This window comes from Chaetodon auriga, chromosome 1 (genome assembly GCF_051107435.1).
Source record: "Chaetodon auriga isolate fChaAug3 chromosome 1, fChaAug3.hap1, whole genome shotgun sequence".
NCBI lineage: Eukaryota > Metazoa > Chordata > Actinopteri > Chaetodontiformes > Chaetodontidae > Chaetodon > Chaetodon auriga.
Window position 1 is genome coordinate 27,022,669 of NC_135074.1, and position 19,615 is coordinate 27,042,283.

At 41.1% G+C, this 19,615-nt stretch overlaps 1 protein-coding gene across 5 annotated transcripts in view; it reads left to right on the forward strand.

Moving 5' to 3' along the window:
* Window positions 1-19,615, forward strand: part of znf609b (zinc finger protein 609b) — a 74,871-nt gene that overhangs the window by 17,205 nt on the left and 38,051 nt on the right. For all 5 annotated transcript variants that reach the window (XM_076732492.1, XM_076732500.1, XM_076732468.1 and 2 more), the window contains exon 2: window positions 5,184-6,070. In XM_076732492.1, the coding sequence (XP_076588607.1) occupies window positions 5,312-6,070 (759 nt within the window). In that variant the 5' untranslated portion in view covers window positions 5,184-5,311. The remainder of the gene's footprint in view (window positions 1-5,183; window positions 6,071-19,615) is intronic.

Consider the following 19,615-nt stretch of genomic DNA (forward strand, 5'->3'; position numbering starts at 1 on the left):
CACCAGAGTCTGGACATTAGGACAGGACAGCCTAATCAGCCATAGAGCAATTAGCATATTTCACACTTCTTTGGTTGCTGTCGATTTGAGTCATGCAGCTGCCAGTCCAAGAGATGCAGAAAGCTGCTGCATTCAGGGATGAAAAAATACCATTTGGAAAGAATAATTTAACCCTTTGTGTGTTTAAGGAGTATCAATCAAAAGACCTCATTTGGGCTCCAGTTTAGGTTGAATATAATGTATTGATTAATATTAATAGTAATCAATAAAATCATCTTTGTAATGCACGGCCATATAAGGCACTCCAAGCTTCAGTGAGGTGGCACTTTGCTGGAGATCTTTGCATCCCTGTTGTTGACATATTTACTGATAAAGATGCCGGCTGACCCACAGACTCCTGATTCCCATCACCTGGATTGGCTGGGTGCATTTCTATTTTGGTAATCAGCTCAAGCACGCAATCCAATTACACGGAGGTTACTGTGGGGCTCTCTGGATTGGAGCATGCCTTTTAAATGACCTGCAGAGAAAATGATGCACACTGCCAGACTCGACATTCAATTCATGTTTGGTTTTTTCTGGCTTACATTGGTGCCACAGTCGCTTTTTAATCTGCGAACAACTCGTATGCTTTGTATTCCGGCTGAATGACTTGTAGACAGAAGGCATACAGTATCAGACGGACTTTGTAACTGCTCACCTAGTGTTTATGTCGGTGAGTACGTACATCTGTTGTTCTTATTCCTATTCACATTATTGTCAACCAGCTGATTATGGGAAGTTATGTGGGCGTAATTATGGGCAGTTCAATAGCTTAATTTTCATCATTTAGTCTATAGGACTAAATAAATAAGAAGGTCGTAAAGGTGCTTATTTTGTCAGACCAAAGTCAAAAAAACATGAAATGCCTGGAAATAAACAAGCCACCTCCTTGCTTTTGCCATTTGGGTTGTTGTTTTAGTTGTGCGTGGGGTGTTGGCCCAACCCCAGCGCTCCTGGATGTTCCTCACTGTTCAACCAGTCAGCGCTTGTTTGATACACAGAGCCATAGCTATGCAGGGCATGTAGCTGAGATTTCCAAGGTGTTAAACTCTCCTCTGTGAACTACGACAAACCCACACTCCCTCCCTGCATTGCCGCAAGACGATTTAAAGTAACTTCGGCGAAGCATCTTTCAGCCCTTAAATGAGCTTTGGAGTGTTGGGAGCAGAGATGAGACCATAATCATTACAGCTGCACACGTACCTCAGTAAAAAAATGAAAACATCACAGAACAATGTAAGTTTTTATGTTTGTAATTACAGCAGGCACAATAACAAACAATGGCCGGGGACCAGCGGCATGCAGATAAATCCCCATGTATCATGGTGACAGCAATGCTTATGGCATTTATTGTCCTAAATGAAGGTATTTCCTTAAAACTGCATTTTAAATGGGAATAAAACAAGTTCTTCCATTAAAGTAGCTGTGTTTTAATACTGTTTGAAGATATTCATCTTACTTAAGTAATTATTTCAATAATATCATGTACTGAGTTTGTTCTGGCCTGGATAATCACACAGTGAAATGTTCATGTCAACACATGCCTAATTTGAGGGCATATGTATCTTATTTAAGCCTGAGCTGAGAAGCTGTTTTTCATGTCTGCTATTGAAACTATAATTACCTGTTCTGCTCTCTGACATATGGGGCTGGAAACATATGTTATCCATCACATGCTGTTGTTTTTGCTGCAGAAAAAAATGTATGTTTGGTGAATTCCATGTTTCTTCGTGAGCTGCCTGCCTTTGTGTTGCTAAAAAAGGGCATGTTGATGTTTTAGTATTTTTAAAAGCTAAATGAAATTCACACTAGGAATCACTTGTAATATTCCCTCCTTTGCCTCTTAATATTTTTCGCCTTTCTTTGCACGTCACCTCCATCCACACCTTTGTCCTTCACATATGAACAGTCAGCAAAAAAGGCTAAATAAGTCCAGTGCTGTGCTCTGTGCCTGTACAGAGTCGGTGCCCAGACGTAGCCAGAGCTCATCTAAACCCCACTCTAATTTCTATTTTATGCACAGATGGTGTTCCTAACAGTCACATGCAGAAAACTACATTACGCCAGGTCTGATTTAGTTGTGTTCCACGGCAAATTGACCAGAAATCGCCTTCCCCTATCCTTTTCTGCACTTTCATTGCAGCTTATGTGGCCTCTGTGATAGATGGCTGAATGAAACTGGATCTGTGAAAAAAAGGACAAGCACTCTGGGAGTTGCACAGCCTGCATGCCTTTCGCTCAACGGGGCTCTCGCTGGGACATTTCCTCAGTGGGGCTTTTTCAAAAGGGCTTGCGCTGCAGTTCCAGCTAAGGGCAGTACAGTAGGTCAACTGCCGATAGAGTTACAACCTCTCTTTTGTGGAGGTGTTGGACAAATTAGACCTCACAACTGTTTACCCAGTCAAACAGGGACAGCTGCATCTCTCCACCCTCCAAAACCTGCCACCGACTGTTGTTCCTTTGGGGAGCCATCTGTGAGGAATAAGCAGGCACGGTGATCAAATGATTGTTCAACAGGTTTACCTTTGTCACTGCTGGGGGTGATATAAATGGCCCCTTAACTGAATCAACGTGAGCTTTGTGCATTATGTGATCCAGCTGCCATTTTGGACTGCCGTACTAATGAGGGCAGAGTAATGGTAGATGGTGCAAAATGACTGCTTCTCTGTCCGTCAGTGGGAACAATCCATTTTAAAGACTAGAGCATTAACGTGTGTACTGGAACAGATGCACTAATTGCATTTTATATCTCTCTTAGACTTTATTTCCTGAGGAAGATAAAACTGGGCCTGTGAGCAGAGGCTGGTATGTGGTGTCATAACTGGACAAATGGGCGTATGGAGTGTTTGTTTGAGCTCCTCCATTAAATAGATATTAATTTAATAGTACTACCAATAATAATGAAACAGAAGATATGCCAATAACCCCATAAAATCTCATTGGATGCTGTCGTAGTTACTTGAAAAGCTTCAGGATTTGACTTGATAAGCCCCTCAAGATGAGCCGTATTTACACAAGGCTAATAATCTTGCAGTGAGAAGAGAATTTTTAATAATTTCAATGTTGTGCATATTCCTAATGTTTTATCAGTCGTTCTTCCATTCACTTATTTAATTGTCTTTAAAGTGCATGGCAGTGCCTTCATTTTAAAGCAGTTTTTACTTTAAGTGAATGTAAGCAATTTATCGATTAACAGTAAAAGTGGGAATTTGGGTAATTTTTCTCCTCTGAAACAGTGCTAAGTTGGTGGTGCATTCTAATCAAGGGTTTGTTTTGAATTAAACCATTCAAACTGGAAAATACATAAAAAACAATACCATGGCCAGAATACTGACACGTTTATCAGCAAATGTCTACAGGTCTCTCTCCAGAAAATATGTCAGATATAAATTATAAAAAGCAGAATTCAGCTGTAAACATAAAACATACATACAATGGCCATGAATCATAAATAAGAATCACATACATACCATGTACGTCGTGTGCTGTTTGGCTGTATTTTGTCGAGCCGAGTCTATGCAGCACAAAGAGAATCATCAGAATTCATGCTCGTTTGAGGCGGTATTGATCTCATCACCCTTAGCACCACTCCAGAGTCTTTTGTGCCCAGGCTTCCTTATCCTTCACGTTCTTCATAGAAAAGAGAGATGAGAACTACAGACATGTTAATTATTTACCTACGTACATGGAGTGAGCTCTCGGGGAACTGTCAATGCAAGGTTTTCAGAAAATGGGCTCTTTCTGGTACCAATTCATCCTCGTGTTCAACACCAGTTTATTCTGCCTCTGTGGGGTTACATTGAACCACTGCTCTGAATATTCTTCAAACCTACGTAAGGCGCAATGATACCTTTTTTCCCCAGAACAGATTGAACTATGAGGTGTACGGCAAAATGAAACCGTTACATGAATATACATGTCAGTAATGCTAATTTGTAACAGCATCTATTTAAAACCCTCATTATGTCATTTAACAGATGATGCATTGTAATTGCAATTTTCAGCATTCACCTATATATTTTAGGAATCACCTCTCAGAAGATTACCATTTAAAACGGCCTTGGTTGAGGTCTTAAAAATTGACAAACTAATTGGTACATGCTGAAGGCAAGTTAAAAAAAAAAAGAGCAGTCATGATGCAGCTGCCAAGGCAATCTGTATTTATATAGCACGTGTTATTCCCAAGGGAAACTCCATGTGCTTTACATTTAAAATTCCTCAGCGTTTCAATATTGCATGTTAAAGAGACCTCTTTTCACAGCCGCTCGCTCATGACGAACACACAAACAACAAACAAGCTGATGTTACACTGATGCTTACACTTGCTCCTGGTACTGGTTGCAATCAATCAATGTCTTATTTTTATAGAGAAAGCTTTGCCAATATTGAGCTCCGACAAGAGGACCTTCGGTATTATCAAAACCCATGCTAATCTGATTACATATTTGATCTGAATTGTGAAAATTGAGCCCATGTAACCTTAAATTCATGAGGTTCCATTTAAAAGATACTGATCTTTTATTTCCATGTTGGTATTCGGTATGTGTAAATTTGCACCAGGGATCTGCGCTCGAATTTATTTGCTGAAAGATATGAAACACGGTGACCTTTTTGGCTATATTGTGTAAGCAAATACACCAAAGTGACTGTTCTCCTGTGGCATACACTGGTTCATTCATGGCTTTAAGCTCCTCTGTTAAGACAAGATTACCATTGTGTTCTCGAGTTGAAAAGGCACGGCTCCACAAACCGTGCGGGGGTGTCTGAGGCCAGCTACTCCTTATTTATCAGCAGTGACACTATCAGCAGCGCCTTGCGAAAAGAGAGCCAGTCATTCAGAACGGTGGGGCCACCTTGGCTGTCAAAGCAGGATTTAAGCTACATTTCCCACGGTTGCCATGACAACAGTGGGAAGTGATTATGAAGAGAGGGTTTCGGAGCAGTGCTGTCACACCAGTGGGTATTACCATCGTGGTTTGTGCCGTGATCACCAGAGAATTACTGGCTCATCAAATCAGATCAAATGATTTTTTTTTGTGTGTTTTATACCCAATGAAATACTCTGTTTTGGCAGAGCTGTAGTACTACTATTTATGTCCGAGTTATTAGACTAATATAACTCCTTTCTCTTTTCTTTCAAGGGCAAAATGTGGATAAATGGGACAGGGACGAGTAGACCGTGAGGATTCTCTAACCCTTGCCCCTGAGTCCCAACCGTCTGAGAGGGTGTCGGACCTCACTGAGGCAATCCTGGGCCGTTGGCACTAAAATGTCCCTAAGTGGTGGCACTGCAGGCGGGAAAGGTGTGGACTCGAATGCGGTGGACACTTACGACAGCGGGGATGAGTGGGATATCGGTGTTGGAAATCTGATTATTGACCTTGACGCTGACTTAGAGAAGGACAAACTTGAGATGTCTGGCACCAAGGACGGCATGGCGGCACCACCCAGTGCAGTGGCAGCGTTGCCTGACAACATCAGGTTTGTTAGTCCAGTGTCTGGCTCTCAAGGTAAGGAAAGCAAATCCAAATACAAGCGCAGTAAGAACTCTAAAGACAATAGTAGCAAAGCTTCAGCAGGAGATGGGGGCAAAAAAGAAACTACAGGACGGACTCAAGGCGAGCCAACAGGCACCGCAGCGGGTGCAGGAGCTGCTGGCAACAATTCCACCTCTGGGAAGAACATGGAAAAAGGGGGCAAAGCCTCCAGAGGTGTTCTGAGCGGCAAAAAAGAGAAAGAAGGAGCGAGTGGGAAAAGTAAGAAGGACAAAACAGATGGAGCCCCAGTCGTGGCAATAGCTGCTGCGGAGAAGGATGTTGTGTCTCAAGCCCAAGTTGCTTTGGGGAATAGTCGTAATACGTCCTTTGAGAACACACAATCAACAGACTTGGCAGAAGCCAATCAAATGGGGAATATTGCACTTGAACCTGTTGGGATAGTACCAGCATTGACCACAAAAACTGAACCAGAGGAGGTGGAAAATGGTAATAGTGAATGCAAGACGCTAAAGAAGGTGAAAAATGAAAAGGTAGGTCTTTCTTTTTGCTCTTTTGCTGCTGCATGGATTCGTTTGGTGTTGTGTCACCCTGTTTCAATGACTAGACTTTGGTGGTATTTGCATGCCAAAGGAAATTAATGACTCCAGGTTTCATTGGAGACATGCAGTTGTCAATTGGCAGTCTTACAGTGCAACATGATCCTAATGTTTGTAGATTTACTGTTGAAAATCAATAGTTTTACATACAATTCAACATAATGTACAGTTGCATTAAAAAAGTGGTGATTAGTCTCTTAGAACCAACATACCCACATACAAGCAAAGCTGTGTTTCAGAAGTTAAACTGGCTGGCTAGCTTCCCAGTGCATTGTGGAGGTTTTCTAGTGCGTGCTTTAAAAGTTTACTTGTGCCCTGAACTCCTTCTTTTGAGCAAGCACAGTTGTTGCAATGTGTTAGCAACAACTCAGTTATCACTTTCTCATCCAGGAGCAAGGAACAAATAGCAACTGTGGAGTTTGTTTGTCTGTGAAAAGTATCTTTGAAACAAAACAGGCTTTCATCTGTTGGGTTATCGTGGTGTGAATTAATACAATGGGACACAACAGGACCGAACACTGTAGGGTTCTTCAAGTTGTGCTTTGTGATAGCCTGTCGCTTACAGCAGGCTTGGAGATGCACTCTATTCCCTGAAGCTGCCTGACATGTGATGCATAAAAAGACCTACCACTGTTTTCTCTTTTATTACCACACGGTGAATGAGGGCACCCTTGACGAATGTGATGCTGAGACCAGCCACAGGAAATAGTCTGCACAGTAGTGTTTTTCCAGTCCCCCTCTTGACAAAGGAGGCTTGATTTGTCTTAGAATTATGCCTTCATGTTTAAAATTGTATTTTGCCATGTTGAAAATGGATACCAATACCAACATCAGCTGCAAATAACCATGAGAGTATTATGTACTGTACATGAGTCAGTAAAACCAAGCACAAATGTCAAATAGGATTATAATAGACAATGTCAGCCATATACATCGCATCACGCCTGTGAAGTGAAGTAAATGTCACATCGCGTTCCCCCTTTTTTTTTCTTCACACAATTTCAGCACTGACATTATCTTACAAGAACAATATAAAGATTTGTGTATCTATTCACCCACACTTATCTTGTTCACTCATAGAGTTGATCTATCACTGTGTCTATTGTATGCCTCATAGCAGCCTTTTCATGCTCTGGCAGTATAAAAGACAGCAGAGCAGGGAGGTGCTGAGGACTGTTTTTGTCTGTCATCGTGTTCCATTCTTAATCCCACAAGCCCCAGCAATGCCTGGTGGAGCAGAGTGTGGGGGAGGGAGCTGGTGCAAAGCACGCCTTCGTCGTTTTTCCTGCTGCTCTGAAAGTGGCGTGGGGGATGGGCTGTGAGGAAGCCTGTTTGATTCCTTAAATCCAGGACACCCAGTCATGAACACAAGCTGTAGAGTCTCCTTGGGCTGACTGCTATGAAAGGAAATTTCTGGAAAGTCTTTGTAATCATAATGTATTTAGAATGAAAAGGCTTTTGAGGGAGAAACCACATGAATTGGTTGATGGCACTGAATAAAGGAGAGAGGTCACAACTGCTTTCAAATAGCTGGTGAAAGGTATCCTTGAAAGCGTGATGGGAAAAATACCGTGATTATATTTCAGCACACATCAACTTTGGTTTGAATAGCAGTTTTAAGGTTGGCAACCTCAGTTAATGGATGCACTAAAAATGCATTAAAAGGTGCATTTTTTTCTGCCTAATCCAAAAAAATGTCTATAAACACTCCCTGTCATTTGGACGTTATAAGTCAGTTTGCCATCCTTACCTCAACATGGAGAAGCTGGATTGCTTGATCACACGAGGAAGAGGAACAAAAAGAGGTCAAGCACAGCAGTTGTAAGGATGGAGCCAAACCTAGTGTTGACACCAATGAGCTTGATAATAACTACACATTTGAATGACCACAGCCTTACAGAAACTGGTAAACGGCAGCGTTAAGGACAAGTTAGATATTGCAAGAAAATGAGAAGTGATGCACCAATCCACTTTTTTCAGTTCCTCAATCTGGCTGATACCAATCTTAATATCTTCACAGTGTGGAAGAGACTGGAATCACTCTCTTATGTGTAAGGCAACATCAGGCTTCACCTAAACATTGCTTCCCCAAGTCAACTTAAACAAAATGGAACACATAAATACGAGGATATCAATGTACTGAAATAATAGTCATGCACCAGCAGCTTAGTAGAAAGTCCTCAAAACTAACAGGAATTACAATTCAAGTGTAAAACGTGTAATTGCAGCAACAAATTGGTCAATCATTAAGATTCCAGTGAAACAGCTGAAATCTTTTTGTTAGCTCTTCCTTCAAGCAAAATGGCCAGGTTTCCCGACATTTGGCGCAGCCTGCCTACGTAGAGGTAAACATAAAATTGAATTGAATAGATCAGCCCCATTGTCACCAATACATGATCCAGCTATTTGAGGCAGTACTGAACTGATATCTGATATTGGTATTGAATTGGTGTATCCTTAAAAATGAATTGTGGTGAATAAAGAACATCCTGGTTGTAGAAAAGAACTGGATGCTGTACTTAAGAAGCCCATTCGCTGAAATTTGCTCATCAAAATCATAAACCGATTAGTTTCAAAGGAATTTACCTTGTGGGACATAACAGTCAAAATATACAAAGTAAGAGAAAAAACAAGTTCTGCAAAAAGAGAACCCGGCACATAACCCGTGAAGGTTCCTAAAGCTGCCATGCTGTACTGATGGGGCCCTTTGTGGCTTTGCATGTTTGGCCCAGTGGCACAAATTATGATGTTACACTCAGAAAAATGTGTCTGTTGTTGTCCAGACATATATTTTGTAATGTTTGCATATGGAAACAAATAGCCTGCAGTACCAACTGTGGCCACTATGCACACATCGCAGTTCCTTGGGGTTTGAGAAACTGGCGCGCTGCTCAGTATGAGTGACAAGTTTGCTAACTCTTCTTAAAAACGTGCATTGGTTACAGTTAGCTAGCGTACGGACTGTATTTCACATGCCCTTTGAACTGAAGCTGCTCTGTAACAGATATTCCCTCTGGCAGCAGTCAAAGTTTCGCAGCCATGTGGCCGAGCAGAACAGCACCACATCAGTCTCATACGGACTCATTCTGGCTGTGACATCTCATCTTGCGCTCCACCTTAACATCAGCCAGAAACATAATCCCCGTGCTGAGAATGAACATTTCACATGACTGTTTTTTGTCACAGATGTGACAGTAGAACCCCGCTCAGCGTCTACAGGCGAGATTGTTTGGCATGTAAAGAAAAAAAAATCTTGATACTGAATCTGATGAAAAGAAGAGGCCAAAAATGACTACTGACCTCATTCACAACTTCCCATCAGTGCCCTGTGGCAGGATCAGGGGATCACACTTTATTATGTGATATCACACCATTTTGAGGGTTGAAGTTAAACATTCAATGTATTTCATCCTCGCGGCTTGTAAAATGTAAACGCAGAAAAGAAATGCTTCCAGATTGCTCTTTAATGACCTTTCGTCCTCAGCGATGTGACAGAATTATATCAGGGAATGTGGAACTTAATTACACTCCAATCTGTTTTCTAAAATTTCTGATTGCTTCAGTTATTGTGTTTATGATGAATAAATTAAATAAAGCAAACCAGCATAATTTAGAAAACAATCACTGTTGGGAAGTAGAGCTGGAAATTTTTCAGCCTCATTACAACTTGACTATTGATTTAAAAGAACTAGCTGTCCCATGTCCAGTGTAATTCACGCATTAATCAGCATATGTCTCACCAGCAGTTTGTTCTCAATGGTAGAGGTGTTATAGCAAGGCTACATTGTCTGTCCTAAGTTAAAGCTCCCCAAAGCATTGGCTCTCTGATGCTGAATAAATCATCTTTACTTCCTTCGTACAAGTGCTAACCACCTCTGAGTGTGTCTCACTCTCCCACCTCTCATTATACAAATCTAGAGGAGTAAGGCATTCGTCAGCTGCCTCAGTGTGCCACTGGCCTTGATAAATGGAGCAGCTCTCATGGAAAATTACATTGGCAGTGTTACTTTGAAGAGGGGGAAGAGAAAGGAAAGGCAGCGCTGAAATGAAAGAGCTCAGCCACCGCTCTGCGTTGCCGCTGATGTCCGGCTCGGGGAGTGGAGGGATTTCATCTGAACGAGCTTGAGATCTTTCTCTTTGCCTGCGCCTGACTGACTGTTGCTATTGTGTTACAGCTCATTCCTTTAAAGTAGTGCCAGGGCTGGAATAGAAGAGAGGCTGTGGCTTATTTTAAGAAGGGAAGTAAATTACATCAAGGAGCTCACTATGAATTGAGGCTGTTAGCGTACCTGTCCGTGTGCTGGTAAAACTCATGGTGGGGAGATAAGCAGAGCTGTTGCTTTATTAACAGAAATCATTAATCAGCAGGATTAAAAAGCATCTCATTCTCTCAAATCCTCCTATTTATTTAAAGTGGACTAAAGAGCTTGTGTGATTGTCCAGATATGTGCCATCTCCTTCATGTCGTGCACAAACATGTGTCTTGAGCTTTACATCTCACGTACAACCTCGATTCTGAAAAAACGGAGGCGCGCCGTGTGAAACGTAAATAAAAACAGAATGCAATCTCCTGCAAACAAACTGTGTGTCAACAGTGGTTGTACGAAGTGTTCCTGAGCCCATGTAGTAATATCCTTTGATACCATCATGTGTTCACAAAGTGGTGAACCTCGCTCCGTCCTTATGAATGACCGAGCCTTTCATAGCCAATCATGATACTCTCACCTGTTACCAATGAACCTGTTTACCTGTGGAATGTTCCAAACAGGTATTCCACTACTTTCCTAGTTTTTTGTTTGAAATGTGTTGCTGTATCAGATTCAGAAACCAGCATATATTTACAAAAAATCAATAAAATCATTGAGCTAACACATGAATTATATTGTCTTTTTACTGTCTTAAATTGAGCATATGGCAAAATGGATTACCAAAATATCACATTCTGCTTTATGTTCTACACAACAGTCCAACTTCTTTGTAATCGGGGTTGTATATTTATTTACAGTCATTAGTGATGTATGAAGCTGCCTTTGGGAAAACCTCGTCTCCTCACATCTTTACAACATCACATTAGGTTGTTCTGTGTCTGATAATTTGTCTGACAATCCGCCGTTTACACTCACTTCACGATGTGATTGGTCAGCTGTGCAGAGGTGAGAAAGCTACCACGCTTTGAACTTCTCCTGTTTCATTTTCAACAAGTATTTTCTTGTGTACAACCGAGAGTGTGATTTCTTACGTGGTCGGATGTCGCATCTGACAAACTATTTCTGCTCGAGCATAACGCAGCCCTTGCACATATCAAGAGAGGGATTGTATCTGGATTTCATTATAGAGCGCAGCAATATGGTTGCACTCAATATGAAGCAGAACGAAACAGATTCAATGCTGTTCCTCAGGATGTTGGTATAAATGTATACACATAAAATCAAATTTATGTTCAATGCAATGATCATTGAATAACTCCAGTTTTAATCACATTTGGGAAACAGAGTTTTAAACACAGCATATTCATGTGCTCAATGTTTGAGTCCAATAAAAGTTGATGAATTATCTCTTAGCCTTAGTTCATTGCTGTTGTGATTTGCTCTGCCTGCTTCATACGCTCACCCTCAGGGAGTCCCTCACTACTACAGGAAGAAAACATTTGACACTAATTGTTTTCCACAGCTGCCATTAGCCGCTGCCTTCATAATAACATGAACTGGTTTGAGCTTGTAGGCAAAACAAAACACTACATTACAGAAAGTATAAAAATCAAATGAAAGAAGTTAATAATGGACCGTCGAGTTCTTTTTAATCACCGAACAGCTGTTAGAATGCAGCTTAAAATGTCGTTGCAGCGACATTAACATTAGATGTCACTTTTATATTTTCTTTCAATGTGAACATCCATGTCCCAGGGATACTCCTTTTTTTAGCAGACCAAGACACATACCGTGCATGCCACACATTTTACAGTCTTCTATCCCTCACTGACATGCAACTGCAAATCAAAACTGCTTGTAGAATCAGCGGAAATCAAAACAGCTTGTGTAATTTGAAGGTGGGGAAAAATAAAGTACAGCAAAATGCTGATATTTTCAAATGTCACAGTTTAATGGCGGTTGCAGTGCTCATGGATAGTCAGGGAAGGAAACACTGTTTCACTGGTTACTTGGTATCCAGTATTTAAACCTTCACACTTTCACGGCTTTGTGCGTCTGATGGAGGCCCCTCTCACGTTCGGGCAGCGCTCCTCCATGTTTACGATGCTTGACCAGAAACTGACGTAGCTTTTCATTTTCTCCACCAGAATATCTGACTGCGAGGTGGTTGCAGTTCTGAGTGTTTGTCGAAGTGGTGAGGTCTTGCTAACGCCTCCCCCTCCTCAACATTTTTCAAAAAAAAATTGTATCCACATTGTTGCAATTTCTGTCATATTTCATGTGGTACAATTGATTCCATTTTTATGATAAAATTCCGTCATTCTGTCTGTGCTTTCTGTGTCGCACACATCACAAGGCCGTCATTATGTACAGTAGATAGGTGGGGGCTTATCTGATGAACACAACCTCCCAGTAGCGAGAAGGAGATTGACTGTGATGATTTTAAATGCTTCCATCTCACTTACACACAGCGTCCAAGATTAGTTGGCTCGCTCTCGCCGTTTGGTACAAACCCAGAATGTTGGCAAATTAAAGCAGTTTCAGCGTTTTTTGCGTCCAGTTTGTTTGCCGTTGGAGGAAGACCAGTCAGTGATGATGATGAAAATGAAACAATTGAAACATATTTATCCCAAATACAACCACCCTGAGTCTTACATTTCACATTTTGTTCATTGCTGGGTGTTGAAAGACAGTTACAAGTCCTTGTAGTAATTTTAGTAGCATATTTCCTTCACATCATCTTGCTGACAGTGTTTAAATAGGCCATAGTCCAGCAGTTCTATAGCGACTCTTCACTCAGCTGCAGTCAAGCACCTTTTGCATTTACAAACGTATTCAGATTGCTGTATAGAATACTCATCAACCTTAACCTTAGAAATCCATGCTGGAGAATCATTACAGCATAAGCCACCAGTACACCAGATTCCTCAGCCCACACAGCAGACCACATATTCAGATATTGAATTAGAAGAAGAATGCCACGGCCCACAAAGTTTATAGCCTTGTTGCTCAGGAAATCCTTGTCCAGAGGGTTTTTGTTTGGAAATGTTTAATACTGGAACCAGATCTTTCCAGTCATAAACACAGCCTGTAGTCACCTTGACCTTAGCGAGCCATTGGCTTGATTTGTGTCCCATCTCGCCGTTTCCCGAAGGCGTTTGGGATTTGTTGTCACTTTTGATATTGAGTTTTAAAGTAAGCTTGCTTTTACCGCAAGTGCTGCAGAAGTTGCAGAGTTGTGGTTGGAATGAGTGCAACTGGTCTTAATAGTAAAAGGATCAAATTCTTCCGTGAGAGCTTTATTGGCAGTTATTCATCAGTCCTTTTGATGTTTTTTTCTTTTTTTTCCCCCTTCAAAATTCTCACTAACAGACCGTTTCCCCGTCAGTTATGTTATCACTTACTATTCATTTGTCACGTGGGCCGGGAGGCATGTATTACATCCATCCAGTTGATTCATGGATCCTCCAAAAATGGGTAATATCCGTCTTATCACAAGTGTTTTTCATAACAGGCAGACTTAATCAACAGAACAGTGTTTTTAATCACACCTGACAATTTTTTCCAAAGCTAATTAAGGTGCATATAAACCTGGAGACTCCATGCTGGGAGTGTGAATGCCATATTGTTGCTCTTTTATTAGAAAAGCTTGGTGATTCAATGAGTAATGGCCCTCTGTGACTCCCACTTTCAAGTCTTTGGCTTTCATTAGGTTTTCATAGTCATAATTTGAAAACCAGCTCTTTTGTGTTTTGTGACATAAAAGATGTGAGATTTCTTTAATTAGTCTTTATAATTGTATTAATGCGTCATGTTTTTTTAAGATTTTGATCTCTGAAAAGTCATAATTGATGGTTCAGTTTTATCGGTGTAGACATTATTGTTGTAATTTAGTTTGTGTAGTGCACCAGACGTCAGAGGCTCTTGTCTTGAAATATACTGAAACCCCAGGTATGATGTTTGAATGCATTTCAAAAAATACACAAGTGGGGGTCTTATCTGCAGTCTGTTCCAGCTTTCAGCCCCTTGAAACTTGATCAGTTTATTTTAACATCAGTGTCATTTTAGAAACTTCATTTTACATTCTGTTTTAAAGAAAAACAACGAAGCATGACATTTTAAGAATTGATGTGATGGTTTCCTGCCGGGACGCGAAACATATTGGGCTACTTTTGCGAAAAGAAATCACAGATCTGTCAAACAAAGCCCCTGTCATGCTTTGTCTTTCCCTCCCCGTCGTTCCCTCTCCTAAGCTTTCCACGAGGTGTGTTGCTGTGTCTGGATCAGCTCGCTATGAGGGAGGCATGTGTGGGGGGAAGGGAGCAAAGGCTTGTACAACTAATTCAGCTCATGAAAGACTTATGCAGCAAGAGCAGCTGTCTTCCATTGTCAGCCTGCAAATTTCCAGTGTGCCTCATTTCGCCTCTCAATGCGTGAGTAGCTAGAGAGCCAGGGAGGGGAGAACAGAGAGGAAACAAACCAAAATAAGAAGAGGGGGGGACAAGCAAGGGAAAGAGAAAGCCAAATATCAAGACTTTCATTGCGCTAACTCGATGTAGGCTTAGTTCTGTTTCTTCTATTTAAAACCGTGGTGGGTGTGTGGTTGGACCATGGTCTAATAATAAACCATGAGCCTATTCAGACCCAGTGCGCAGTATGCACATAGATAAAAAGGACTGTGCTGTGGTGAGAGGGGAGAGAGAGGGCATATGAGGGGTAAGGGGAGGTGGAGGTGGGGGGGCTAAAGAAGTGCCTGAGATTAGGAGAGGAGGGGAGGGAGCGTTGAACGGTGTTATGAATGGATAGAGTCTTTAACCCCCCCAACACACTGAATAGTTTGTCACAGGCTGCTGCGGCTGTATGTGGAATGAGAGGAGCTGGCTGAGAGCTCTTGGATTCCTGAATCCTTGAGGCATGTGGTCTGATTAGCAGAACAAAACCCACACAGTGGGGAGGAGCAGACGTGCCCCCCCCCCCCCCACCCCCCCCCAACTGGAATTTTCTACCAGCGAGGGAAGAGGTGGCTCGAAGTTTGTACCGACTTGCTACGGTTGTAAAGGAGTTTGCAGACTATGTTTGGGGATTTCTCAGTCGTCGCTGAAGGCTTTGTTTCTGCACCGTCTCCATTGTTTTGTCCACGTGAAAAGAATTTCCTCCGCTTGATTCTGTGCTCTTAGTAGTTTTCTGGTTTCACATGTTAGAGTAATTGACGGTATCGTAACAGGTTTGACCGTGAATCGCTTGATGAGAAAACATTAGCAGCTCCAGAGCTGAACTGTTTGTGAAGGGTTTTCAGGTTTACAAAGAGGAAGTTAACAGCGAGGCAGTGTTTGAGCAAGGAGTGATTATAGAGGATTACGTGTCCTGCCCTCCCCCAACAGTACTTTTCTGAGGGGATTGTTTGCAGCCAGTTTGTTGTTAAATGGAAGTCCAGAAAATCACTAATGATTCTGCTGTAAAATTCTTTACTTCCGTCGCTTTTTATCAAGCAGTATTTCTCTCCACTGAAGCATAATCCTCACCACTTCATGTTCTTTGGTTTGAATGCTGTTAAATGTTTTATTCACGAGGAATATGGTGAAATTGTAGATATGTATTCTGAAGCTCATCTTAAACCTCCAGTTTCATCTGTAATCTGCCATCAGAAATTCAAAATCCTTCAGCTCCCAAACTTGACACCATCTGGAACAAGTCCAGAGATTTTCTAGCTTTAGATTTTAGCTGCAACATCTTCCGACTTGTGTTTTTGGTCAATGAAATGCCGTCATTGCACACCTGCTGCTGCTGCAGAGCCTCGCTAAGTTCTTTTTGCTGTAGTTTTAAATTGAGTACATGAGAACAATGACATTATGCTGATTTACTTGCCAAGTCTCTTTCATTCCCCCATTATGGTCCATTCATCATTATCTCATCATGAAATAGTGAAAAATATTCCATTTACTATAATTTAAGACCAAGAAAAGCAGCAAATTCTCATATTTGAGAACCTGGAACGATCAAATGTTGAAAAATGACTTCAATGAATAATTGATCATGAAAATAGTTGCTAATTTTCTTTTGAAGAATCAGCTCTACAATAGTTTGAGCTTGGAAACAAGTGGACAGATTCTGGCTTGACTTGTGTTGGGTGGGCTGAGAAATAAGGAATGAGATCATGTTAAGCTAACGGCCAAATGCTACAATACATGTAATGTGGAAAAAGTCATTTTTTTGCATACCTAAAGACATTTTAGATGCTTTGAACTAAACAGGCTGCTCAAGTTCACCGTATAGTTTAGTCAGATTCGTAGTTCAGCTCTGAGCACCGGCTCCCACAGTGTGATTATCTGTAATTGTCCTAAAAATACCACTAGACTGGTTGTGTAGTCTTTTGGGAAAACAACACATTTGTGTGTGGCTTGTTCGGTTTCAGTTTTGGATGCTTGCGATGTAGTTTGATTGGAGTGTCTCTTCTGAGACACTGGACAGCAGGAACTCGAGTGAAGTGAAGTGTCCTCTGTGTTTTTTGACTAAAACGAGGAAAGGATGTTCTTTTCGGGGAAGTCTGCAAGATTTGGACTAGAAAGCCATTTCTAAGTGAATGAATAAAGCACAAAGACGAGGGTTCGCTACAGTTTTACAAACCTCATTATTGTTTAACGTCCTTAAAATTCGGTGTAATAAAGCCATAATATCTTCTAGCTATATGAGATATTTATGCTCTAACAGTTACAGTCTTTTTAGTGTCATCTCCTGTCATGCACAGTTAGACTCTTTGTCATTTTACTGTCAGTTAAACCCTCACAAAGGTAGACAAGTGAGCAAACACACATAATGGCTAATCCGTTTTCTTATCTGTCAGATGATGCTGTTTGGGGGGTGTTTTTCTTTTGGCTGTTTTCTGGCTGACGATGTTCTCTGGGCTTATCCCTCTCGTTACATTTTGCTGTATGTCAAAAGGCTGCCAGCCAAAAATAGAGCAGCAGTCCACATTTCAGCATGAGAAATTGGAGAAGCGAGTTAGATCATGCGCTCTGTCTTGCCTAAGAGCCAAACTGAGAGGTCAGCCTGGAGAGCAAAGCTTTTATACGAGCCTTTCTCTAATCCAGTGACTACCAGGCCCATTTTGAGCATAATTGAATATCATCTGTTTAAATATAAATAACTGCCTCTTGTATATTAATTTGACTTTATTTTGTGAGAAGTATACATTTGGGGTCTGCTGCGCCGTGTCTGTGCATGGGAGAGTGTGCATGCATGCTTCCAAGCTTGGAAGTACAGATCTGAGATGAAAGGATTTTCTTTCCCATTCTAATCCACACAGACAGCTAGGCCCTTGTGATTATTCCCGCCCCCTTCTCTCCACTCATCTCTTTGAATGCAGGGCCTTTCTAATTCACCCTAAAAAGGGTTTCAAAAGGGGATTATACCGCTGATAGAAATTAAAGGGAGAACACGTCCGTCCTTTGGGACCAATGTCAAACATTCATGAGTCGATGGATGCTTGCACAATATAGGGCTGAATTTTGGAGCTGGTTTGCATTTCAGAGGGCTCTTTTTTCAGTGCTGATATAACTGTTTATCAATGTTATTGTGGTTGCTCGTTCTTAGTGAAAATTTTCTCAAAGGTTCATTTATCCGTATCATGCAGACAGCAGCACCAGAGCATATGCTTACATGTCATTTGTCAGGTCTGCAAGGCTCCCCCTTACAGAGAGAAACAAATAGTATCCTCCAGTTAAAACAGTGTTTCTGTAGATGTTCTATTATTGAAATTATGCAAAATTAACAAGGAAATGTCATCATTATTATTTTAAAAATGACTTTTTTTTATTGGCATCCTCTGAGAGTATCATAAAAGTTGACAATTATGGGGAGAAATTATGTTACAGTCAATTTAAAAATTATTTTAAATTACCATAAATTAAAATGTCATTATGGTATAAAAGCAAGACATCAATACTTCATTAATGTGAATTAGAAAATATAGGCAAAGTGATTTATTCAAGGCTTATTCCTTGTTTTTTACTTCTTTGGTAAAGGGGGACTCTCATAAGAGTATTACACTGACGCCCCTCATGTTAAACATTTAGGGGAAAGAGGGTGTTTGAGAATGAGGTAGAGCATCATGTGTCTCACTGACCTGGGCCTCAATCCAACAACTTCACGCTTCATCACCACTGAATCCCTTAAATCCTCACACCAATCTAAAGCTCTTCAAGAGAAATAAATAGATAAATAAACTATATATGCATTAAGTGTACAAGCGCTGTTGGGCTGTACTGTTCTGCTACCTTAGCTAAAGTTTTGCATCGCTGCCAAGTCCTTTCAAACTCGATGACATGGAACTATTTGACTTTGGCATCGAGGAGTCGCTCACTGTTTACACAACATTTTAAATTTATGCATCTGGCAGAGGCCCTTTGACCAGGGCCAGGCTTGAACCATGAAGGGGCGGTGAGAACATTAAAATAACAATATATAAAGAGTTACGATGACGGTATTATCAGCAGAGAGACCATATAAACTCAGCTCGACACTGCAGATGACTCAACCAAACATTAACTTCAAACTGCGTGTTAAGTTTGGGAAATATTTAATGCCAAACCAGAGTCATAACAGTCAGAGCCTAGCTTGTCCCCCATCCAGTGTGCAGTGTGTTTCTCAGCTTTTTTTGGACTAAATGTTAAAAAATAGTGGAATTAAAATGTTGTTCCTCCTCTTCGTCCAGCAGATCAAGTCTTTCTTACTCCGCAGACTCTCATTCCAGACTCTGTGTCCTTGTGTCTTATAGATTATCTGTATATACGTGATTTACTACATTAAAAGCTTTAATGCCAGAAGTGATAAATACAGGTTGTCCTCTACTTATACCTCTGCTCAAAAATTGGTTGTTTGCCAATGACTTTTAGAGTCTCAAGTGTGTGAGGATTTGATTTTCTCATGCTGTTTCTTTTCGTTAAACAAGAGTACCACATGCATCAAAGTCACCCCTGCCACAGCAGCCCTCTTATGAATGCTGATACGCTCAATGGAGACTGCATCAGTGTCCTTGAATACAGAAGCGTTGCATTATCTGTTGTAGGCAGAGAAAGACTCCCCTGTCAAAACAATGTTCATCCTATTTGCTGTTTTTTTTTTTCTTTTCTTCCCATCCCTGTTCTAGGCCCATTTGGTCAGCAGTGTTGTCAGTTGGTTTTTATTTATTGCAGTTATGGGTGAGGCTGTGATGTGGGAAGTACTGCTGGAAATAATTTAGTAGCTATAATCGTGCAAGGGAAAACATTTAAGAATCCAGGTGGATGTTCCTCTTTATCAGAACCCCTGTTGATGGATACCCTAGCAACTATTA